The sequence below is a fragment of the Aspergillus tubingensis genome (genome assembly GCF_013340325.1).
Source record: "Aspergillus tubingensis WU-2223L DNA, scaffold_9, whole genome shotgun sequence".
NCBI classification, from domain to species: domain Eukaryota; kingdom Fungi; phylum Ascomycota; class Eurotiomycetes; order Eurotiales; family Aspergillaceae; genus Aspergillus; species Aspergillus tubingensis.
In genome coordinates, this window is record NW_023336283.1 from 1,013,115 (window position 1) to 1,037,377 (window position 24,263).

At 51.1% G+C, this 24,263-nt stretch overlaps 5 protein-coding genes and 1 non-coding gene across 6 annotated transcripts; 4 read left to right on the top strand and 2 right to left on the bottom strand.

Annotated features, from left to right (window-relative positions):
• Window positions 1–1,014: 1,014 nt before the first annotated feature.
• On the bottom strand, window positions 1,015–2,352 carry AtWU_08420 (uncharacterized protein; the record flags this gene model as incomplete). The annotated part of the gene is made up of 2 exons (XM_035503528.1): window positions 1,015–1,721; window positions 2,112–2,352. 2 exons carry the CDS (start codon window positions 2,350–2,352, stop codon window positions 1,015–1,017), a joined length of 948 nt encoding a protein of 315 aa, XP_035359421.1.
• A 4,973-nt stretch (window positions 2,353–7,325) lies between these two features.
• AtWU_08421 (DUF2841 domain-containing protein) lies at window positions 7,326–8,918 on the top strand (the record flags this gene model as incomplete). The annotated part of the gene is made up of 6 exons (XM_035503529.1): window positions 7,326–7,328; window positions 7,382–7,592; window positions 7,651–7,720; window positions 7,774–8,123; window positions 8,179–8,364; window positions 8,425–8,918. The coding sequence occupies 6 exons, from the start codon at window positions 7,326–7,328 to the stop codon at window positions 8,916–8,918; spliced, it is 1,314 nt and encodes a 437-aa protein (XP_035359422.1).
• Window positions 8,919–10,655: 1,737 nt separating this feature from the next.
• Window positions 10,656–10,726, top strand: AtWU_t222. Its single transcript has one exon. It is a non-coding gene; the product is annotated as a tRNA-Gly (tRNA).
• Window positions 10,727–11,346: 620 nt separating this feature from the next.
• AtWU_08422 (uncharacterized protein) lies at window positions 11,347–12,790 on the bottom strand (the record flags this gene model as incomplete). The annotated part of the gene is made up of 7 exons (XM_035503530.1): window positions 11,347–11,814; window positions 11,874–12,070; window positions 12,133–12,250; window positions 12,304–12,335; window positions 12,388–12,498; window positions 12,591–12,605; window positions 12,754–12,790. The coding sequence occupies 7 exons, from the start codon at window positions 12,788–12,790 to the stop codon at window positions 11,347–11,349; spliced, it is 978 nt and encodes a 325-aa protein (XP_035359423.1).
• Window positions 12,791–14,461: 1,671 nt separating this feature from the next.
• AtWU_08423 (uncharacterized protein) lies at window positions 14,462–18,571 on the top strand (the record flags this gene model as incomplete). The annotated part of the gene is made up of 4 exons (XM_035503531.1): window positions 14,462–14,640; window positions 14,699–14,789; window positions 14,847–17,936; window positions 18,005–18,571. 4 exons carry the CDS (start codon window positions 14,462–14,464, stop codon window positions 18,569–18,571), a joined length of 3,927 nt encoding a protein of 1,308 aa, XP_035359424.1.
• A 3,793-nt stretch (window positions 18,572–22,364) lies between these two features.
• AtWU_08424 (putative APSES transcription factor Xbp1) lies at window positions 22,365–23,775 on the top strand (the record flags this gene model as incomplete). Its single annotated transcript, XM_035503532.1, has 4 exons — window positions 22,365–22,686; window positions 22,744–22,859; window positions 22,908–22,992; window positions 23,039–23,775. 4 exons carry the CDS (start codon window positions 22,365–22,367, stop codon window positions 23,773–23,775), a joined length of 1,260 nt encoding a protein of 419 aa, XP_035359425.1.
• Window positions 23,776–24,263: the final 488 nt, after the last annotated feature.

Consider the following 24,263-nt stretch of genomic DNA (forward strand, 5'->3'; position numbering starts at 1 on the left):
CAATAGGCAGAAACTCTAGGATTGCGAGTAACTACTGACCTCGCAGGCGACAGGGTATATCCGATGGGATTGGCGATAGAGCGATGAAGAGGCGTATAAGTATTAGAACGAGACGGCGGCGATGACGGCGGCGGCGGCGCGGCGGAGGTAGAGGCAGCGGCCCTCGCAACAGAATTGTTCGTAGCGACAGACAGTAGGCTCCTTCTGTGGATGTGGAGCCAGACGCAAGACATTCACAAGACCCCCTAACAAGAGAGACTGCAACAGCGAGGGGCGGATGACGAGGACCGTGAGGAAGGAGGAGAAAAGGAACTGAAGTCAGGCGAGCTGCAGTGGCAGACAGAACTGAAAAGGGAACCGGGCGGACACCTCGATTGACGCCCTCTGATTGGCCCTGGCCCGGCGGAGCTGCGGCGTCTTCTGACCTGATCATTCAGGCCAGCAATTCATGCGATCCTACTCCATAAACAAGTTTTCTACAATAGCAATGCAGTACCGTGCAGTAAATATATATATCTCTATAATATACGATTCTATATCCCCAGACTCTATCGTACACTCGGACCTCCGCCTCCCCATCGTTCGTAGCTACCATCCACTTCTGGTGCTAATGTTCACATGTTCGTCCCATTTGGTCGCCAACACTGTTTGTGTATCTTGCAACGCTTCACGACTCTAAATTAGAAGTACCCAGTATATCAAGTACCTCTTTCTTCAAATAGAGAGCTGCCTTGAGTTGGACTGTGGGCTTCATCTGATGGCTCATCATTGAGAGAAGAGTTTGTGGCGCAATATAGACGCGCACGATGCCCATTTGAAGGCTCGTCGGATCGTAACTCGAGGCTTGACTTGAGTGAAAAGCCGGTCAGGGCAGGGGCCTCGTGCAACCATGGGCGTATAGGCGGGATGCAGGAGCGACGGTCGATTGCTCTCTACCTTGAGCCAGTACGCTCAGCTCCCCATAGAGCTCGCACTACGCGCAACACATCATGTTTTGTTGTCGATATGACCTCTTCAAACAACGTGTTCAACGGCTGGAGAAGGGCTGGGCCGGCCATTGCCATGCAATGATTGTGGACTCTGCTGGGGTGTCCCTATACCACCTTGCGCGGCCCGAGGGAAGAGCTCGTTTAGTTTGTTGTAGATCTCATTCATTGAAGGCATGTTCGGAGGCGGTGACATAATCGCCGGTGCGGCAGGAGGAACACCCCCTGATTTCTTAGCCCGGTCGGCAATGGTTGCAAGGTACCCTAAGTTGGCTTGTAACCGACGCATACATTCGAGATATTCTGCGCTTGGCCGCTGGGTGGGCTTATCCGAGGTCTGATCTGAACCAGGCGACGGGTTCGACTCTGACGCGCCTTGCGAAGGCGCACCAGCCTTGCCAGCCGCCTGAAGATTCATGACTTCCTGCAGCAACATCGAGTTTATGTCCAACAGCGTAGACACACGAGCTTTCTCGCGCGCGGTCGTCGCAGGTGACTGAGGAGTAGGTTGGGCGGAGCTCGACAATGGGTTCTGCTGGGGCGCTGCCCGTTGCTGTTGCTGTTGCGCAGGCATCATGTTCGTCGCCGGTACCGAAGCCATGTTGGGCGGAAAGGATTGCGCTGTAGTTGCGGGAAGAGTCGATGTCGCAGTCGCCTGGGGAGGGAGATACTGGCTCATAGACGTTGCTGGCACAGGTGGCTGGGCAAATGGTGCAGAGAAGTTGGCGTGGGGTCCTACTAGTCCATCCGGATGGTTAGCGGCTAGTCCTTGCGGCCAACGTCGCCTGCGCACTTTGGCCAGGAGGGAAAAGGAAACAACGAACAACAACACATGAAGGAAGAGGACGACGGGCAATCGTAGCGCAAATGTGGATACGCGTCAGGCCATTAGCACACACACGTACTTGAACTACTAGACCAGGCAAGGTCCAGTGGATTCAGTATGGGAAAAAGAACCCGGCGCCATGGAGCAGCCGTGTGTAGATCAAAGGGGCAAAGGTGGGGAAGCGATGACAGGCCTCAGGGAGATCAAAGAAATACAATAAGTAGCGAAACAGTCGCGACAGAGAAAAAGAGCTTGGAGATAACAGGCCAAGGGGAGTTAAAGGAAAGATCCCGACGTACCGGATGACTGCTGGGGGAATCCGGACGGCATCATTGCTCCACTAGGACCGGCTTGCATGGGCACGGCACCGAAAGGAGTATGCTGGTGTTGTTGCTGTGGAGGATGAGAGACAGCTTTGGATTGGGGAAACGGGGGAATGGCATTCGGATAGTAGGGGAACTGCTGTGGATTTTGGGGAGTGACAGGAAAACCCGCGGTCTGCTGCATCGCAGAAGGGAATCCGGGAACGTTGGGGTCCATGTCGGTCGATAAGAGCAGGAGGAAGGTCAATCAATGGTTGGGCCAGGCCACAAGCTTTCTTCTCTCTTTTTTTTCGTTATTTTTTAATTCTTTTTTCCTTTGTCCTCCTCTTCTAATTTTTTTTTCTTCTCTTTTTTTTTCTTTTGGTATTAATGTTTCTGATTAAATTAAAAACTTCCACGGATCAGGTCCGCAGCAGCGACAGTCAATGTCGGTCGCACACTCTGACTCGCCGGAATCCAGGGATGGGCGGGATGAGACACTAAGCCAATTCCTCTAACGACTTAGTGTCCTGGCGATTGCGCTGCTTAATTCCGTAGAATATTCTTTTCTGGAACGATCCACGACGAGATAGAAAAGGGTAATATGAAAGGGCCAAAATAATAAAATTAAACTGGAAACAGAGGGGCGGTGATTGGCCGATGGGGACACGACAGCCAGAAGAGACTCAAGAAGGGGGGTGTGGGATAATAGAAGGGCCGGCAGATGGGAAGGACAGACCCTGAAAGCGACAACTTAGTCAGGGTGGGTTAGTGTAACCTCTGGCAAAAGTAAATCCGTTAGTCACAAGTCAGAATCCTCAGTTGTGACCGCAGTTGTCGAGTCAAGTCAAGTCAAGTCAAGTGAGCGGACGGAAAGGAAGGAAAGAGATTTGCTGGCCCGTCGAGTTGCGATCAGCCTTGGGGCGGACGGACTAATGCACTGGATGGGATTCGTCCGGGCGGTGGAGTGGAGGAGAGAGTGTGTGAGAGAGAACACAGGGGACGGATGGGGGGAGAATGTACTCCGGTAGTACTTACTTAGTACGTAGATACCGTCGTAGAAAGTCAATGAAAGGCACCCAGTGCGGTCAGAGATTGACAATGGATAGGTGGATCGTGATGCAGGACAGCCTGAACCAGAGAGATTTTGATGAAAAAGAATCAAACGCAATTTCTCCCCGAGTATGAAGTGACTCGAGAGGAGGAAGAAAAGAGGAAAGGAAAAAAGGAAGAGGTGGCCGCAAGTCCAAATATCGTGGTTGTCGTAATCATACGTGTATATAACATGTAACGTATTGTTTAACTTCTTGATTGATAGTATATTTAGTGCATATGATTACATTCTCGGCAAAAAGATTACGTATTGTTACAAACTCACTATTAAGGTAACATACCACAACACCCCAGTATACGCCAGGTACCTGAGGCATCCTCCATCTATAGCAGGTAGACTTCCAGCTTTCAACTTGACTGAGCTTACTTCCATCACCCACTCACTCTTCTCTCCGAACAATATAAAGGATCTCTCTTCAGTTGACTGGCTTGTTTCGATAGCACGACGAAGATGTGAACATGCTTGAATTACATTAATACTCTCACTTTCCCCAACAGCGATCGGTCATTGGCCTCGATCGAGTTTTCCCAAGCTCTTCATGCATGAACCGTTCTAAGTTGGTAGATCCAGCTACTTAAGAGACAGTCTCAGCTTATAGCCTATCAATGCAGTCAATACACGGCATCCATACCGCTACATTCGCTCTGGGATGACCTCTCAAAGCGATACCTTCCCGGCAGCAACCCGAACTCAACAAATGTACGACGAATCCAGGACGAACTATGGGACACCCGACAGGCACCCCCGAGTGGATCTCCTTCACAGAACTGGCAACTTTCTAGAAACGCGGGCGTCGTCATGACTGGGCAACCTCCAGCTATCTACTAAACATGGAAAATCCACCTCCTATCGTCTGCGAGGCCTTGTCCTGCCACATCGGGGAATTCTTCCCAATCGGGCATGTCCAGTTCAACTTGACCAATCACTTGAATTACAAATCAGAAGCTCGTTCTCTCCATACCTACTCACCAACACCACAATTCAGTAAGTAGTAGTCCTCATATACGAATAACAATCCGGGGGTACTTCTTCCGCTTCGTGCCATTCATGTCGGCAAGTACATATGACAGCATCCATGCCGTGGCGTGGCGTGGCGTATTACCTCAAGGCAATTAAGATGAGCTGCAAACATTATTGACCAGGGTAAGTAAGCTTATTGACTTTCAGCTCTCTCTCTATTCTGATAGTGATGCACGGAATTGATATACCTCCAGGACTCGGAAGGTTCGATAGCCAAGCTGTCATAGATTATAGCACCAACCTAGCAGAAGCACAGACTTGACCGACATGGCCCGAACCTTCAGCATCTTTGGGGATGGAGCGCACACTATGAATCATGTGAACAATCAGGCAGCCTGCCTGTCAGTTGACTGGCAGCTTACTATCTGTCGATGATCTACCCTCTGGCGCAGCCATCACCAACAATAGTTTTGGATGAAGGCTCCGTCCCACCTGCAGCAAAGTTTTCCTCGTCGAACCGATGTTATTTATTTATAAACCATGACAATAGGGAACCTCGGCCGTACTCAGTAGGTTAATAAATTGCTCGTTACTTCCGGAAGCTCTCCGGTATGCATGTCGGGCGTTCAGCCACCGTGACAGGTCACCGTATCATATGCAATATGCACTTCTCTGCAGTCTCGCCGGCCGACACATCATACACCGAACAGATGTACGTCCCCCTCCCAACGACACCTGGAACAGGCGGATAGGGCCGTACTACTTCATCAACGGGTTTGGGATTTTCTAAACAGGTGCTTATCTTGAATGGCCCTCTGTGACATTCGGTTGCAGGCCAGGCATGCCGCGGTAGTTTCCTCGGTTCTGGCGGGATTATCGCGAATTAGGTGCTCCCAGTACGCTCAGGCATCCTCCTGTTCGCCGATGGTTGCTTCTGACCACACACACACAGGTGGGTTCTTTGGCCGCGATCTGTCACAACCTTGTCTCGGCAGAGGCGGGGCTCCCATCCGTCGCGTCAGGATCGGTTCAGCCATCGTTCGATCAGACATGATCCGAAGGCAAAAGGGCCAATGGCCTTGGTGGGCCTGCGGCAACCGTCTCCGTCACGTCCCCATAAGGGTCCAGCTACGGAGTACTGTGTGAGTGTTTAGTTCTTTTTTGTTGAAGATTTATTTCTCTTTTCCTTTTTCTTTTATTCTTTCTTTTTCTTTTTTTCTTTTTTCTGCTGAAAATCATTCGATTCTTTCTAGATTCTTTCCATCTGCACTCTTTTCCAACAAACCCAGGGTAATGCTGTAATTTTACCCTCCAGGTTTTCGGGACACTGGCTTGGGCATCCCAACAGCAAGCTCATTATAGCCACGAAGTACCGCAATGTGGCAAGGCTGCCTTTGATCTAGACTCGACCAAGTCACTACCTGACATCTGCCATGTGGGTAGCAGGAACGATGGCCAGCAATGGCGTTGTGTTGTCCGGATATCCAAATGGAGAAAAAAGACAAACATCGAATATGATGCGGTACAACAGTGATAGTCGCCGCTATGGGTCACGGCAGCCTCGCAACTGTTTTCCGACCCCAGTATGTAATAGGTATCGCATAATTTCCTGTCTGGACTGGCACCTCTGTCAATGCTAGGTCAACTCATGATCCTCGACTCCATCCGTATACACATCGGGAAACCCGCATTGGGAATCTTTTGACAAATGGGTGACCACCGGAAGTGGGAGGTGCCGTCGCATGTCCGGTGCATCGCTTTGAGATATTCGGTGGTCCACGTAGAACGAATTGCCCTCCAGCCACTCCGGGCCTACGGTACTCGACCATCCGCTATTGACTTTTGCTAGTACCATGACAAATGTCCTCCTCGGGATAATCCGATATGGTGCCTGGCGTGTTGGCTACTATCTGGTGACAGCGTCTGCCCCGCCGGCCAGCCAGGTCGGATCTTAGAGCGAACCATGGATGGACAAACTGCACCTTTCTCTGTCTGACACCCGACGCATCAGGCAAGGGGAGGGTGTTTCGGTAGAATAAAGCAATATCTGGAAGAAGCAATCGCGTAGATAGGAGAAAATAAGACACGAAGTCTTCCATAATGGGAAAAGGTAGGCAGACGAAATGGCACATCCGCATGCTATCGAACGAGATAGAGTATGTATTGCAGCCTCCATTAATGCGCCAGCGGACCTATTGGACCCTCGGCTCGAGGCGATCTTGCTAATCTTGCTAGCAGGTGGCATAACCTGCTACGGCACGACTGTCTGAAATGGTAGTGTCCATGCTACTCCGTACACAACACAGATTCATCCACAAGGCGTATTCCATAGCAACCAAACAAACCCCAGCTTGGGGAAATGGGACTATGATCTCGAGATATGACCAACCGGGGGTGGCGAAACAATCTCATGAAAGATCCACTCTGATAGCTAGCCACTTTCTCTATTCCAAGACTGCCAGCAGGACGGGACTTCAACCTGACCCTCTCTCTCGAGCTCGGTGATTGGAAGCAACGACGCAGCATAGCATTAGTTCCTACGCCCAAATGCATGCGAGCGGATAAGGACCCGTCGGCTGCTGTGCCACATAGGGCCACGCACATTAGTGACACAGCTTGGGCCGATCCATTGATCTGGTTGCGACGGTCCATCATTACGGTGTACTGGAAGTACTATAGCCTAGTCTGAACTTGAGTTGCTTTTTCCTTCCTTTTCGGACGCGGTCCTGGAGGCGAGCCAACGGTTTAATAATTTCTAATAGAGACAGGAAATATATTCGCGCACGCATATAAGATTGCATGAGGGGCGTCGCGGATCCGGAAACGAAACGAAGCTGAAGCCCAGGTTGAGGACGATCCGGTAAGCTTAACACGGCGAGTGGATCTATTGGCCACTCCCCCCATTCTCTTTGCAATATTGCTGGTCTTTGCCTCTTGCCTCAGTCCTGTTCTTTTAAAAATGCTCCTTCTCGTGCCTTGCTTCTGAGTCTCACTTCTTTCAACTGTACACGCTTCTTCTCTGTCTCCTGCGCGACTGCGACCAGAAGCCTGATCGAACTCTTACAGGTCATCCCACTGAAAAGTATACCTTGATCCCTTGAGAGTCATCACATTCAAATCTCTTGTTTTCTGCTTCCATGGTATGATTGATGGCTGTGGCGATTGTTATGGCAACGCAAGCTGACCGTGCCAGTCTCACACTCCCGTGTCCATGGATGCGCCATTAGACGGGCTGGCTTGTATGCACTTCGCCCTCATCTACATAGACGACAATGGCAAATTACGTTTCGAGGCCTCGCAATCCATCGCGAATAACTGCCAGACGATCCTCTCTCCCAGCGTGACTGAAAACTTTCTGCGTGCGGTGGCACTGTCGGGCAAAGGTGATCCATCCAAAATGCTCGGTAGGGTTCCTTGTCGACGTCTCGCACGGATACCTTGTTGACACCAACACAACAACAGAAGACATCAGAGGCAGAAGCCCACTCTCCCCAGAATCTCCCAGCGCCAGCGATCTATCAGCTAAACAAATGTACTTGCGCCCTTTCTCAATCTCAACGCGACCCAACCACTGATCATCTTCAGGTTCCACTCCACCACAGAACCTCCTCAGTCCAAAAGGAAGCGGGTATCCCATGAATGCCTCGTTCCCATGAGCATCACCTGTCACCAGAAGTCCATGCTGCCCGTGCGCAACACTGGCCTTCTGCGCAGATACTACGAGAAGGCTTTTGACAGCCTGCAGCAGATCAACTGTCGCATCCTGGCCAAAGCATACATCAAGCTCGTGGAGCCCCGGAAACAAGTCAACTATCCATACAATGGACGCAAGATCATATCCGGATCATCGCAGCAATTTGACCCTGAGCTGACCAAGCCAGCCTGGTGGCCGGCTGGTGTTACTCACCGTGAACCAGATCATCTTCTGAAAGCGGGTGTGTAGTTCCATCACTCTGCTTTGTCCATCAGTCGCGCTAACGTTGATTATAGAGCGTATTCGCCTGCTTGTCCATATCCTCTGCGAGCTGCGTGAAAGTCACGCTATCTGCGTGGAGAAACTGAAGGAAGCCGACCAGTCTGTTCGGCGCCAGATCGCTCCCGTCGAACGCATTCCCGTGCTCGATGAGATCTACCACGTACGAGAGGAGGAGGAACGATACCTAGACGGTCGAACAGGTAAGCGCCTTCCATCCACTATTGGGCCTTTTGGACATGTCTCATACTTAGCAACTGCAGATGGCTCCGCCGTGATTTGCGTTTCCCGCGTCCACCTCCCCGAGCTCACCGACTCCCAAACTCTGGGCTCACCCACCCAGGCCCTCAAGGAAAGCAATCCCGTCTATAGGAAGGAAATTCCTGATCTCGAATCACACACATCCGTCTTCCCGTCCACCGCCACCACATCCCCGCTCACGTCAAAGCCACCCACATCGAAGGCGTCAGACCCCTGCAAGCCTCCTATCCCTACAGCATGGGATACCGACGCATCGGCCTCGTTCGCGCCGCTTAAGCGTCACCGTGAGGGCGACTACCCTCTCGACCTCACCGGGGGAGCCATGTTTCACCAAGAGCCAGCAGCGGCAGCGGCAGCAGCCGCGACAACAACCTTGGACGCCAATCCTTATTCAATGAAGTATTACCCACACAGCCAAGCACAGCAGTCCTTACCTGTTATGGGGCTTTCCGGAGATCTTGGGAGCTGCACACATCCATACTACTTTAATTATTAGACTTCTCTTCCCTTTGTTATGGGTTTTCCTTGTTTCCTTTGTTTCTCGGGTCCGGTTGGGGTTTTAGCAGGGCGTGATGACGGTCGTGTCTTCCTCTTTCTTTCTTTCTTTCTTTCTTTCCTTGTTTCTTTTGTCCTCGTCATTCATGTAATGCGGTTATTGGGAGGAACGGCCTAAAAGAAGGGACATACTCATATACCATAATACTTACTTAATATTTTCACCAGTGCGGCGAGAGCACCATCAACCCCAGGATACATGTTTTGTCTTCCCTTCTTCATCTTTTTTTCGGTTGCGATTTTTTCAGGTACATATATAATGAGGGGAACGGGGACGGGGGGATGAAGTTGAAGACTTGAAACGAAAAGTTGGTGTACATAACGAGATACAGAAGAACTAATCGAACCAGCCCGCAGAAGGGGGAATCCTGAATATGAAGATAGCTCAGTAGTATAGACAATGGCCATGAGCATGATCCCAGAGGTTTGAGAAGAGGAGGAAACATACCCACCTCTTATACCAACTCGACCTTCAAGAATAAGAAAAAAGGCACCGAGTTACCAAGCCTGCCAACTCTCTTTAACCTTCAGATCTTGTTTCGAAAAAGCAAGGGATGCCTTGCAGTGTTCTTCCGTGTGCTTTGGCCTTCATTCAGATCTTGGTAGATCTTACACCTGCCTTGCTCCAGAATCTGTTTCAACTGACACTTGCAAGGCACAAACCCCTCCAGTTCCCAGTTTCATGGAGGGTGGAAACAGGTTTGGTTTGGTTTGTTGTCGCGGGGTAAGAAGATGCTCTTACTCTGTGGTACTCTTCACTACTGCAACTACATTATACAACTAAACAGAGAGATACATAGAAAGATGTCGTGCATTGGCCTCTTCTCCTTCCATTCTCAGGCAATGGTAACTAGCCTGCTTGCGTGTACATACATCCATCCACTCATCCATCCATCCCTAGATATGCTTTTAGTTGAAGCGCCGTTCAATTATTTATTTATCCGGTATATTGATTACTTGGCTGTCATGTTCGGTTTTTCTTGGCTAATGCAGAGGCAGAAGCTTTTTCAGCTAAGCCATGTTGCTTCTTTTTCTGGGGTTTGGATCTTCCATTTTGCGGGGTTTGAATCGATACTTGGCTCATACATCCGGCTTTACTACGATGGTTAAGAATACTACTATGTGACTATGTTTGTGGGATATTGTTCCCTACTTATTTACTTACCTTTAGACCCTCTTTTCTTCCCTTTTCATCTTAGTACCCTTTTGTCCCTCCTTTTAGTGACATAACTAGGTAAATAGAAGCAGTCATGAGTGTGGCGTAACCGTGTATGCACAATCTTATTATATTGACGGTTGAAGTTTGCATTGAAAGTTTGCTGATTCATGTCCTGCATGCAAAACATCCATGATGTCTGTGTACTAGTTGCCTTGTGACAAATATAAATATATGTCGGGATGCGGGGAGCATAACTAACCTAGATTACTTGGCTTCTTTGCCTAATTGCTGCTTTTAGTAGGGGTTGACTAAGAGTATTGTATATATGCTTGGCATGTATATATACAGAAGTATATCATTGGAGATGGAGTAAAAGATCGAATAGAAGGTTTCAGGGGTACTAGGTAGGTAATTGTTGACGTTCGGGATTTGAACCAGGTGCACGGATACTGGGTGCGTGTTTCGCTGTATGTGTTGCTGGGCTATAGTATAATATAAGGACCGTTTCTCCATCAACTAGCATCATTGGTCTAGTGGTAGAATTCATCGTTGCCATCGATGAGGCCCGTGTTCGATTCACGGATGATGCACAGTAATTTCTTTTTTTGTATTTACTTTTTCGGTATAGCTACTATATTACGTGCTAGTCTTTTTGGTTCCCGTTGCCGCTCCCGCTCAGGCTAGTTTAGGTACATAGGCCCCATAGGTCCGGCCCCGTGAATATAAGTATCGTAGGGCTGCACCTATCTACTATGTAGTAAGACATTGAGTGTTGTCATATGGACTTAAACTACTCCATGATGCCATGCGTTGGGATTTTATATCATGTACCCATTGCGCAATATATATTGTGACTCGAAACGCTGGGCTGTATCAACATACTCCCGACTGTCTTGCCTACGTCACTACTCCGTAGTACAGACACTAAATCCGAGGTAAAGTTTAATCGAACAGAAAATCAAGTCATACGGTGATTACATTCGACAAGTTGCAGCATAATTCGCAGCCAGCATAGAAACATACAATTATTGTCCGCAAACCCTCGAAACGCATCCTCCCGGTTAGTCATCATACACCCAACCAATCCATCCTACTTGGATGTCACTGCTACCAATTCTTATCACCCCTGCACCTACCCCGCAATTCCCACAAGTCCATCATCCGACTAATCCCGACCAATAGCCGATCCTGCATGAAAGGCCTCGGTTCCCTAAGCTGCCAGAAGAGGCTCCGACTTCACCTGCTCAGCAGGCTGTTCGATCGTCTCCACAACGGGCTCCTGGGCGGCCACGGGCTCCTCCTTGGGTGCCTCCGGGAAGTCAGTCGTCTTGATCTCGGGCTCGGCTTCAGGCTCCTTCTTGATAACGGGGGCGGGTGCCCGAGCCATCTCGGGGGTCGCAGAGCGACGCATGTATCCCTGGGCCTTGGCGCTGTAGTCACCAACATACTGCCTCACAACACCCGTGGCATGGGCAGTGCGCTCCTCAGCAAGATCCTTCAGCTGGTGGGCCTGGCTGTTGACAACTTCCTGCGCGTGCTCAATGTGGGCATCGATAACTTCACGGTTGTTGATGTAGACCAAGGGTCCCATGTAGGCGATGGTGACCGCAATCAAAGACAGTCCCCAGAAAGGAAGGAACTTGATCAACCAGTAGGCGGTGAAAGCGGCAAAGAAAGACTGCACATTGTTTTAGTATTGGCCCGAGTCGCAAGGAACTGTGAATTGTTTAAACGTACGGCAATGGTGTGGACAATGTTCTCGGCGAACAGAACACGCTGGAACTCAATGAGGACAAAGTCGATGAGCTGCTCAAGGTCCTCCAACACAGCCTCGATCGTCTCCTTGGGCACGGTGTAGTACTTGCGAGGCCGGAACGAGCTCACGACACTCTGTGACAGAGCAAGTCTGCCGCCGACCTCGACAATAGCGGTGACTAGTACAATCCGCGATCAGCATATGATGTTGTTCGTGTGCGGGACCCGCGATTAAACCTACATCCCAGAACCACATAGATGAATTTGAAGAACCAACGGAGGAGGGGAAGGTAACGGGCGGCGAAGATGAATGTGACGACACTCGCGAAGGAGATGGCGGTAGCTCGGGGTTGCTCCCACTATAACAATCAATTAGACGGCGACGCGCCTGGCGGCATCCAGGATCACATACGCTCAAAAGGCTGTACAGCAGCGAGTGGTAGTCTGGACAGGGTCAGCAGAGAGCGCCTGCAAGCTGATCTGTGTCATAACGTACAGGTCAAGGGTTGACCGGTCGCAGTGGTAGATGAAGGGCTAGTGTTCCTCAAGTCGCGGAATTCTTGACCAGTGCGGGACGCCTCGGACTTTATGTTCTCGGCAATGGGGCCTAAATCGAGGGATAGTCAGATCAATTGGTCATGAAGTCACCAATTTCGAGCGGTAAACACGAAGCAGGTGTGCCTGGAGCCAGCTATTTACCCTTTGCGAGTGCGCCTAAGCGAGGGAGTAATGGTCAGTTCGTGTAACCTACACTGGGAGCATGTGCGTGGGATATTCGGAACTGCGATCAGAGACTAAATCAGCTTCAATGCGTCCTCACAAAACAGCATAACACGAAAACCGGCGACTGCTCGTACCTTACTGTGGCCATTTGTGTCGGGATAGCTCACGTCAGCCATGGTGGAAAGTCGTGTGTGCGTTTCGGAAGGTCTGGAGGATTTTCGGGAGGAAAAGATAAGGAGGAAAGTGCCGGGGACTAGAGAGCGGGTTCAGGGGAAGTTTCAAGGCGGGTTGAAATTAAATAATACAAGGGAAGACGAAGAGAACGACCGAGGCAAGAAGGAAAGGAAAAGGGAAAATTTAGAGAGTTGGCGACGGAGGGGTGAGAATGGGCGGGAGGATAAGGAGAGAGAGAGAGAGAGGGAGAGAAAGAGGAGAGGAGCGGGTGATGCAATGATCGTGTGCTGAGTTGCTTGCTTGCTTTGCTTTGCTTTGCTTTGCTTGGTTTTTGGCCTTTTTCTCGCGCCTTCCAAGCGGAAAGGGCCCGCATGTGACGATGGACCCGGTGTTTCGGACTATCTTTTAGTTAGTCTGGCCAGCCGTTAACTAACTAAACTACAAGGTATTGTCTTGTCCACAGGTTAGTGATCTATCTAGCTAATGAGCTCCTGGATATTAATGATCAGTTTCTCATCCCTCTTTCAAGACGGTGTGGGCGTAATGCAAGGGGTTCCGATACACGAGTCTACCTGAAGTAAGTAGGTGTTGGCTCCATGGTTGACTATCCTACTTACGATCTACTCGAACCATTCCATCACCCATCCAGCTATGTATGGCCTTTTGGTTCTCCTCCCTCATCCGGGATCCTCTGCCTTTCCCATGCAGAAAACCTGCAAAGTTCCCAACTCACTCGATGCTTGAGTAACGCCCCGGACTTTCCCATCGGGTTTTTCCAGCGAGCTTCTGGCTATTTGCTGTTCTGTTACCGAGTTCAAGAATGGATTAACGAACTCTCTGTACCGCTACCCTTTGCACTCTGAGATGATGTCATGACCGGGTCATAAAGTGGTCAACGTTGGATAATGGTTCCAAAGACCGATGGAAAAGAACGCCATCTCTCCTCTTTATCGCGGAACATTGACTGGTTCCTCCGTCACCTCGCGATTGTGAAATTGCCCGGTCCGGTATGGTACATATTGGAGGCTGGTGGATAGTCTAGATCTGTGCACTGTGCACAGGGACAGCTGGCGGTGCAGTGATCCTCATGTGAGTCCCATGAGCACAGCAAGGGACCTTCACTTGTTACATGAAGAAACACTCCGCCCACGTCAGTTCCTGGTCTAAGGAGAGCTCTCGAATGAGCGGTACCAACATGGTTCAATAGGGCGGGACTAGCGATGCTTATCGAAAGGGGAGTGGAAAATAGGTAGATACACCGTAGAATCAAGCCAGAAAAGTCAAAATGGCCAGAGAAACGCCTCAGGGGTTATTTGCAGCTACTCCGCATTGCACCTTCCATGAGTGATGATTGTGTCTGGTGTATGATTGATTTCCTATCCTGCCTAAACCAGGACGTGGATGCCTTCGATATCAGGCACTAAGTATGATGCACCGTCACGTGCCATGGCGGGACTCACGCGTTTGCCGATGTTTTGATGCTCGACTCCCGACGACAGGCCATTTCAGCTCACCAGTCGACCGTCAACTCTTATCGCCTTTCCACCACTATTCGATGTTCCCATCGTTGTCTCTCGCTATATTTTAGACCGGGCTCCCGTGCCCTTCGATCATTTACGCCCCTTTCATAGTACTCAGTCAACCCGCTGTGCGATCGCTTTGTTTACGTCGCCATGGCCGCGGCAGGCGCGAGGGCGCAGAAGCCTGTAGGCTCTGCAGCGTGGATCTCAACCGAAAAGGAAAATTTTATGCAGCTGGTGGATCAGGAAATGGAGGAGATTGAATACCCAGTGCGCCATGAGATGGATTGGCTGAATGAACATATGGCCGAGGTTTTCTCCAACAACCAATCGTGGGTCGCGCCAGTCTACAGGCTTGACGCATAGTTGTTGACGCTTACTGCTGTATAGCAATTTTGCAGATGTCTTCAAAACCCCGGGAAAGCTACGAGGTAAAACGCCTCGTACAGTGCGGAAGCGGGATGCGAACGAATCTCGAGTGGTGCGTTATACCAGCTACTTTCTGCGCACCTGATATCTGCTAACGTACTGCTCCCAGCCCCTGAGCGAGATCTTCTCATCCGCAAACAACAACAGCAAGACGGAGAATAAATTCAGTGCTAGCCCGGCTGTTCAGCGCTCACCAACCAAGCCCGTCACTGCGGCTGCAGGTCCAGCTACTGCGACGGAAGCCAAGAAGACCACGGAGGACACATCACAACCCGAGTACCCAGATCTGACCCAGAACCTCAACTCCTTCCCGCAATACAACACGGACTCGGGCTATCACGGCATGCCGGAAGACGAGAGGGACGAAGAAGAGGAAGAAGATGATGTGGTCCTTACACAAGTGCAGCCCGAGTCGCAATCCTCTACTCAGCCCATGGACCAAGAGCCTGGTGCTGCCGAAGAGCAAATCCACCAACCGCATGAAGAACGCCGTACTACAGGGGCGTCTTTCCACTCCGCTCGCGAGGATGTGCACCAACGCGAAGAAACAGTTGAGCCTGAGGTAACTGAATCATCGCCTAAGCGGAATGTTAGCACAAGTCCTCAGAAGCAAAAGTCACCGACGAAGGATACAGAGGATGTTGATGAGGCACCACCGCAACCTGAGGAGGAACCTGAAGATAAAATCATGTCAGACGTGGACTCAGAACAAGAGCCGGCGCGTAAGGGCATCGTTGACCTGGAACCTGAACATGCGCCGGAACCAGAGGCAGAACCAAACGCTCAGGCCCATCAAGAACCCGAACCCGAAGAAGAGCCCGAAGCCACGCCCAGACGCGAATCCCCGCCCACGGAGAAAGCCGCACCAAAGCCAGTATCTAGTCCGCTTAAGGATACGAAATCGAGCCCGCCAACAAATGCAACTTCGCAACCCCGCGAACATCATCAGGACGACCAAGATGACGCAAATGACGACATGGCCCTCGATAGTCTCGATGAAATCGGCTCACCTTCGGAAGGATCTCCAGTACGCCCGCCGATTCGCAAGAGCAGTCTCACTTTTGCATCACTCCCAGCTCGCGAACCGCTGACGAAGAAGAGCCTGGGAGGCTCGAGAATTTCCCGCACGAGCCATCTCGACCTTAACAAGCTTAGTAGCGCCGGTGGTTATCTGGGCAGACAGACCGGTGGGCATAGGACGACCCAGCATGTTGCGGAGGACAGCAATATCCATGGCGACAAGATGGATATCGATGACAAGAAAGATGTCACAGAGGAAGATAGAGATGCCGAGACTAGAGCCAGCAAGCTTCACAACAAGTCATCGACTCAACTCCTGCACGAGAAAATCAGCATGCTCGGCAAACTTCAGCCTTCTCGACCTACCAAGTCCATTCCTTCCGTCCCTGGCCTGTCGACTGCGCAGGTGACATACCCTGAACTTCCCACTGCCAAATCCGAAGCTAAGCAGGAGCCATCCGGCTTGAAGTCTCGCGAGACCCCGGCCCCTGACTCTGCCGCTGATGACGACTGGATCAAGCCACTGAATTCGCCCTACCGGCCAGATATACGTGCTAGCCAGAAAGCTGATAGCTTGGGTAAATATTCCAGTGCTCGGATAGCCCGAGCTGCCGAGGAAGACCGCCCTTCCGTTGATAGGGAACGAGATGTCCATCCCCCGGAGGTGCCGAGAACTAGCTCTAAGCACGCCTCAGATGCAGCTCGTGGAAAGTCATCAACGCCGTCCTACTCATCGCCACAGCGACCTGGCCATCAGAAGAGCGCGTCTGCAAATATCGATAACCAGATGTCGACAACCCCGGTTGGCTCACCGGCCGAGCGCTATGATGGTCCGATAAGTGCATCCAAGTCACGGCTTCAGTCTATCGTGCAATCCGCTAAGGGCCTTTTCATGAATACTGGGGGGGTTACAGCTGCCGCCAGAGTCGAATCTGCTTCCCCGGACCAACCGAGATTGAGGCATACAGGACGATTGGACACAGATCGTAATAGGGAAAGCCAGCGGCCGCAGTCGACACAGCCTCCGAGCCCTCCACGCCAAGAAGGCCGCCGGACGCGCAGCTCCACCGAAAGAGAAGAGAAGCGCAGACAGAAGGAGCTTGAAGACCGCCAGAGGGAAGAGGAGCAGGCGGAGAGAGCCCGGCAATTGGAGAAACAGAGAGCCACGAAACTCAAGGCGCCACAGGAGAAGCCGGCCGCTGACCCTGAAGCTCGTGCGCCAACCACCGAGTCAGCTACCGTTTTGCCGACGCAAAAGACATCGCATCTACAGAAACCATCCAAGGAACCAGAGTCTAGCATCGAAGCCGGTCCCAAACTTGCCGCACCAAGTTCCGTCTCACAGCAGCAGTCATCAAAGCAAAATGAACGTCGCCCTCTCAAGCCGGCTCGCGAGGTCCAGAAACCGAAGCCTCAGCCCGTGTCTATTCGCGTAGGCAGCGCACTCTCCCGGCAAATGCCGCTAGCGTCGCAAGTGTCTTCCAACACGCGAGAGTCTAGCGTCCCTGCACCAACTCCAGCCTCGGCTTCCAAACCGTCGACTCTGAAGAAGAAGGCTAGCAATACCTCATTACACACAGCCTCTTCTAACAGCAGTTTCAAGAGCTCCATATCCAGTCAGTCGCAGAGAAAAGCCCAGCTTGCAAGTGAGAGGAAGAGAGAGCAAGAGGAGCGCGAAGCAAGACGCCGGGAGGAGCAGAGACGCGAATTGGAACGGAAGCGTGCAGCTCAGCAGCAAGAAGAAGCTCGTCGTCAGGAGATGCGCAGTCGGGCGGAGGCTGAGCGCCGGGAGCGACTTGCTGCCGAGGATCCAAAGAAGGCCGCCCACATGCAAGCCATTGAAAAACGCCGCTTGGAGAATCAGCGCAGACTAGAGCGACAGGGAAGCCAGCAGCCCGAGGCAAGCCAACGCAGCGAGCTTGGTGCAGCTAGACCAGCCTCACGACTGGGCTCGATTCAGCCGTTCAATCGGTCAATTAACCAGCCCCAACCCAACCCCGCTAAACCACCCAAGAGAGGGCTTGATGACGAGGCCAACCACCGACCGACAGCACCGAAGTCTGCTACCATGCAGCCGTCGGGCGAGACCAAACGTAGGAGGACAGAGGATGAGCAAAGCCGCATGTCCTCTATGCGTCCGGCGATGGCTCCGCCGATTCGTCAATCCAACATTCGTAAGGTGAGTACAACGCGAGTTTTTGAAATGTCTTTGAGCAGCGCTGACCGTGTAACGAGGAATCGACACAGCCGTCCATTTTTGGTCATACACAGCCTTCTGTTGCACATCAATCCGGCTCCTCAATCTTCAAGACGGGTCAGGCCCAGCGACCCGGGCATCCACTGGATATGGCCAAATACGCCAGTGGCAAGATCCCCTTTGCGGAACCCCCCAGCGTGCAGCCGGCTGCACACCGAACTCCTGCCGCCGCTAGTGCGTCTCAAAAGGCACCGGTCAAGGAGTCACCGAAGTATCCGAATGGTGAGAACATCAACCTTCCCGAGATTGCGACCGACAGTGAGGACGAGGACTCGGATGCGGAGATGCTTCCCGTGCCCAAGTGGGCCCAGCCCAAGGAACTGGAATCACTCCTGCGCCAGCAGGAAGGCATGGAGGTGGATTCTATTTTCGGCCCTATTGCTCCCTTCTCCCTGGAGGAGACATTCAAGTCGGACAAGAAGATCAAGAAGTTCCGTGAGCGTACGAGTAGCGCGAACTGGTCTGGCGCCGATGGACTGACACAGGACGAGATCCGACGTGACCTTGCTGAGCGGCAGCGTCTGCGCCTCAACGGTGGTTGGTCCTTTAATGGATAAAGGGTGTTTTCATAATGTTTTCGGGTTAGGTGTTTGTCGATACTTTCATTGGGGGTTGGCCTACATGACTTATTTGGGATGCTTTTATGTTATTGAAGACGTTTCTTGCAGGACAAATCTCTGGGTGGGTGGCATAACAGGACCGGCGTTGAGCAGATTGCGTGTTTGATTACCTTCTAGCTATACTACCAGACACCACTTAATGCATGTATGCATTCCTTCTTTCTTTATATTTCACTTTCATGTTCATTCTTCCTCTCTTTGCCAAAGTACGTTCTTTCGCGTCTGCGACCGGAAGATGCGGACGATGGTTCAGGAACCGCAGTGGCTAAAAGGCCCGACAAGCGTCTTGTCTGTCCTCCCCAGACTTCGAAAAAAGGCTCGAGTTCCAAGGAAGGTCGTATCACCCGGTGACGACACGACCATCGCCTTCCAGTTTCAGGGAGGGATCACCATCCCAGCGGCGAATCCTCGTCCACGACGGCTGCAGGTCAGATAAGCTCCTGTTCCTCGATACTCGCCGGCCGCTCAGAAGGCCGCGGCATCCTCGGATGCAACCCGACGACGGGTTTGCGGTTCTAGATCCAGGAATGTGGTACATAAGAAAGCGAGGTAGATGTGGGATGGAAGAACTGGGATGTAGCAGCTTCTCAATGCTGCATGAGCTGATTTAGTGGTCACCAAATGGGTAGCTGAGAGGCTACTGGGATACACCGGACTGACTCCTACTAATTGCTAATAGTTGGTATGTATGTCTCAGGCCTTGAGAAAGAGGGGTAGCTGCAGGATCAAAATTGCCTTTCCTCTGTACTCGCTTACTGTGCAGTTGTATGCATTTGTTTCCGCTTGAAAGTCACAGCCTTGTCGGAGGGATTTGTATGGCCCTTGCGGCTAATGACAAATAGGAGAAATACTTGTTCATCGTGCGTTTGTTGGCATGCAGTTATTGCTTTTTCGTCCTTTGGGGGCGGTGGGGAAAGGGAGGGGGTTCTGACTGGGACATTACTTCTTACTACAGATTATAAGCATGCCATGCGAGTTACTATCCCTGTTCAAGCTGTGTAGAGAAGATCAGAATCCAGTTGGAAGTACGAGGACAAAGTAGGCACATGAATAAATTAGCAGTGACGATGGATTGGGAAGGCGCCACGGGACCCGCCCGGAAGTATTGCAGTCCGTCCCGCTCGGGGAAGGAGCGATAAACTAATGGACTACGGGGTACTACTGCATGCTCTACTATACCTTCTTAGTTTCTATCTACTGTCTCTTTCATCTTCATCCACCCAACTCCTTCCCTCTGTGCTCCCAGCCTGAGCCTGAGCCTATTTCTTTTTGTCTTCTGACTACTACCCATCTCAAAGGATCCGCTACGTTCTCACAGCCTAAACATACCCTCGCAGCCAATCACTGTCCTTCATAGTCACCCAAAGACTAAACATCACGTTTCACAAACACATGCGATGACTCCCCTCTTCGCCCCCAAAACAAGCCTAGAACACACCCTGTTCCTCCAATTTCTAATTCTGAAGAGGTCAGAAAGGCTAATTTGGCACGTGTGGCAGCCTGAGTAATTTCCCATTGTCTTGAATTGAGTTTTTCCTCTGCCTTTCTCAGACCAGCCCCCCTGTCGCGGTCTACCCATCCACTAACCGCCAGAGAACCTGTCGTACTTCCTGAGTCGTCAACTCTAGCTGCCACTTAGTACCGCTCGGCCGGAATCCTTCTCCATTGTCTGCAAATGCCGATTCCAAGCCGCTGCGCTTCTCCCCGCTGGGGCTCGGCTGCGCCTCTAAGGGACTGATTGGACACGTTGGACACAACAGGGTTATTTGGAAGCACAGATGAGTAGAAGGAACCGGAGAGCTGGCAAGCCACGGAATCGTGGGGCCCCGGCACAGAATCCCGCGTGGAAGCTCAACATTACTGGCACCAGCGGGATGGTCTGCTTTATCGGGGCTGACATCTCTCCCTACCTTTTCTAATGGACGTAAAAGCCAGATCTGGCTCGGGGAGTGATCTACAGACTGAGCTTAGGCGACTCTGCTGTCATTGAGTACTGCTTCCATGCAGTAAGGCCTGAGTTGAAGCTGTGCTAGTGAGGTTCCCTATACCGGAGGTGTCGTCTGATGAAATGATGCAGAGTAGTGTGACCATGGGTTTTCATCCTTCGGCTTGGATGAGCTCGTGAAAAGAACGGGGCCATACTGTCGACAGTAGTACCTAGTACATGCTCGTCGGCATTCATCGGCTGGAGCGGATGTGAGACAATCGAGGCCAGTTCCTTTCCCATTCCAAAACTGAAATTCCTAGCTTGGCCTCCTCAGCCCGTCAGCCACAAAGTCACCACAATACAAACCATCGTCTTGCAAAGTCTTTCAGCACCCCTGAGATCCGATGGAAATTATTAGCTGGCGGAAAAGCAGCTTCTGGTGATACAAGAGTGAGCTGCGGCTTCCCGTTGGTCTGAGACCTCTCAAGTATCCGCCTCGCCGAGCCAGTCTCATCTAGCCCTGCTCGTTCGTTATTGGTCATACGAGTAAAATGCCTAGTCCCCCGGTTGCTCGAGCAGCTCATCATATGTACTTCAGATCGGTTGCTAGATGCTCATGGACGGCATGAGTTCGCCGTCTGGCGACCGGCCTGCAGAGCCAAGATGTCATCATCAGCAGGCTCCAGACGATACAGTACGAGAACGTCATGTAGATCCCCAATTTAAGGTTTGTGGATCTTGCCCCCCCTTTTAGTCTTGTTACTGGGGTTATCGTGCCATCTGTTTGCAAATAAGGGCTATCAAGGCCTAACAGGTTTACGACATTGGCACCAATACTGGTCAATTGCACAGGACATCCACATGGCCATATGAGTCCCTAAAACCTAATTCACCGTCTGATCTGGTGGTATTGCATCGCGACCCTGGTCGTGGGTAACTCCAGATGGGCGGTGGAACGAAGGTGGCCTCGATGAGCTACGGACCTACGTGAGCTCCTGTCATACCAGGATAATCAATGTCAATGATGACAATGAGATCCCCAGAAGCTGCAACCCCCCAGAGGGGTGCAAGTAATCTACAGGGACAGTTGGAGCATTGATTCTCTCAGCCGACATCATAAAGCCTAGGTCTGGTCTCAGAACAGTGGCTGATACCGTCTCGTGATGCTTTGTCAACTATCGGTGAGGTTGTCTCATGAGGGAAACCTCCATCCAAGACATTCCTTCAAGCCAACCGTCTATTCGAGAATCTATTTGGGGACTTGGTTCACCGCTGGCCTGAAGCCTCGAGGGCCGGCCAATGGTTTGTGCCATGCAAACAGAACAAGCCTATTTTCCACGGAATCAGCCATTGAGCTCATTCTCCGAAAACCATCAGGGGACGCATGCATTGGCGCTGGTGTAGAAGGAAGACCCTGTAATTTTTCCCGCTCTTCCTTTCTTTTCTTTTTCTATTCCCCTGTGTGTTGTTTTTCCTGGCATGCCATTTCTCTTAGGTAGCCTTATGATGGGCGCAGAAAGATCTCCCGACCTTCGGGCTTGAACAACTACTGTGCTCTGAGTCGCCCCGTTACGGTTTGGTAACCTTCATCGAAACTTTCGCAGACCTTCTAGAACTTTGCTAAATGAGCATAGCGGATGGTAAGTCTCAGCCCAAGAGAAGCAGGGAGATCTGTGAAGATGTGCAGTTGCATATCTGACTTTTCTCATCGTTATTTAAGATTTCGATGCCCACCCCTCTCACTTCTACCGAGCCATACATTCTGTCTGTCTAATCGTTTGTCTAACTCGGTTCATCGCACTCATGGCCTCTATAAATTCTCTTCTGAACCCCGATACCTCGTGCCCCAGTCTTGACCGGGGGAGCCTACAGTGTGGATTGTCTTTACAGACACCCCGCTCAGAAAGGACGAAGGTCCCCAAAGATCAGCCTTCTTTTAGGAGGGGCAAGGTCCAGGGCGAAGTTCGCTATCGCGTTCACGATGAGCGCGATGAAGAGCTCAAGAAGATCCACTTGAAGCACAAGCTATACCCCATGGGCAACATAGCAGACTTTCCGGACCGCATTCCCTACACTAGCACAAAAAGGTCCTTCAAGGAGCGGACAGGGCGAGAACGATTTGAAGGTGATTGCTCATTATTCCTACTTCAAGCCATACGTTGACCGGAAGAGTTTCCCATAGTTTTCCACTACACGTTCGAACTGCCCGACAGCCCCAAAAAGTGGGTGATAACGTGGGATTATAATGTCGGGCTTGTTCTCACAACAGCTCTTTTCAAGTGCAATGGCCATCCAAAGGTGTGTCGTCCTATTCTGTGCGTAATAAAGCACATCTGATGGTTCCAGACCGCTCCCGCGAAGGTGTTGAAACTGAACCCGGGCCTCAGCGAGATCACTTACAGCATCACGGGTGGCGCACTCGTCGGACAAGGTAAATATGAGTTTCCATTCAGACACCTCCGCTAACTAATATCTAGGATACTGGATGCCATTTAGGGCTGCCAAAGCGCTAGCAACCACATTCTGCTGGAATATTCGTTTCCTCCTAACGCCCATGTTCGGCCTCGACTTTCCCGCGCAGTGTATACCTCCAAACGACGCCCGCTTTAACAATATGATCATCGAGCCGGGGATAGTTCGTCAAGCCACGGAGGATGTGGCGTACTATCGCAGCCTGGAGCCGCAGGTCCCCAGACGTGGAGGTCATCAAAACTCCCAAGAACTCGACCGAGACCCAGAGTACAAGACCCGGAAACCGTCGCCTTGCCAGCAGAAATGCCAGAGCGTCTCTCCGCAAGATACCTATTGCGTTTCGCCAACAAGCAGCTCCCAGAATACATATATGCTGGCCAATACCCCCTACACCTCCGACGAAAGTATCTCACCACACGCAGTTTTCGAACGTGGGATGCGAGAGGAATTCCGGTCAGAGACAAGCTCGCAGCTTACCTTTTATGGTTCCAGCTTATCGAGCAACCACCTCTCCGATGACGACCACAAGAGAGACAGTCAAGTTAAACCGCAAGAGAATTACTATAGCAGCAACTTATCCTCGGCTGATGTCATCTTGGCTACTGGAATGGTTGATGCCTGCTTCTGGCAGCCAACGTATACTTGTGAGCCTGAGGCTCCCTTGGAGGGTTCCAGGACAGCCATTGCCGCACATGCACTAATGGATTTGCGCAATAGCGGGTTCAGATATGAAATGTTGTAAGTTGACAACACGGTTCCATGCATTCGCTCAGTACCGCTTCCTATGAGGGTGTGATCTGTGGTCATATTTGAAAATGTGCGCATGTGCTGTTGATTGGATGGATGGATGGCGTTGTGGTTTCTTAGGACATGTATTGGCGCTGATAATGTATTGCAATTTGGTTAGAATAGACTTGGTATGATTGTTTATAGATTGATCTTTATGTATTGTCGTAGGTGTAATTAGACCCGAGGTATGATCGTAATTGTTGGAACTATGCCGAAGGGTATTGATATTCAAAGCCAGTCACTAAGTTGAATACTCTACTTCCCCATCTTCACGTATCTTCCCTCCTAGATCAACTGCACCTACCACCATACTTTAAAATCCATCGAAAGAAGTAATAATAAAGCAGTCCCTACTGCAACTACTACTGAGTCTGTCCTTTTCACGCTAAGAACTAACCTAAGCATGTACTCCCAAATCACGCACACTACTATCCAATCAAA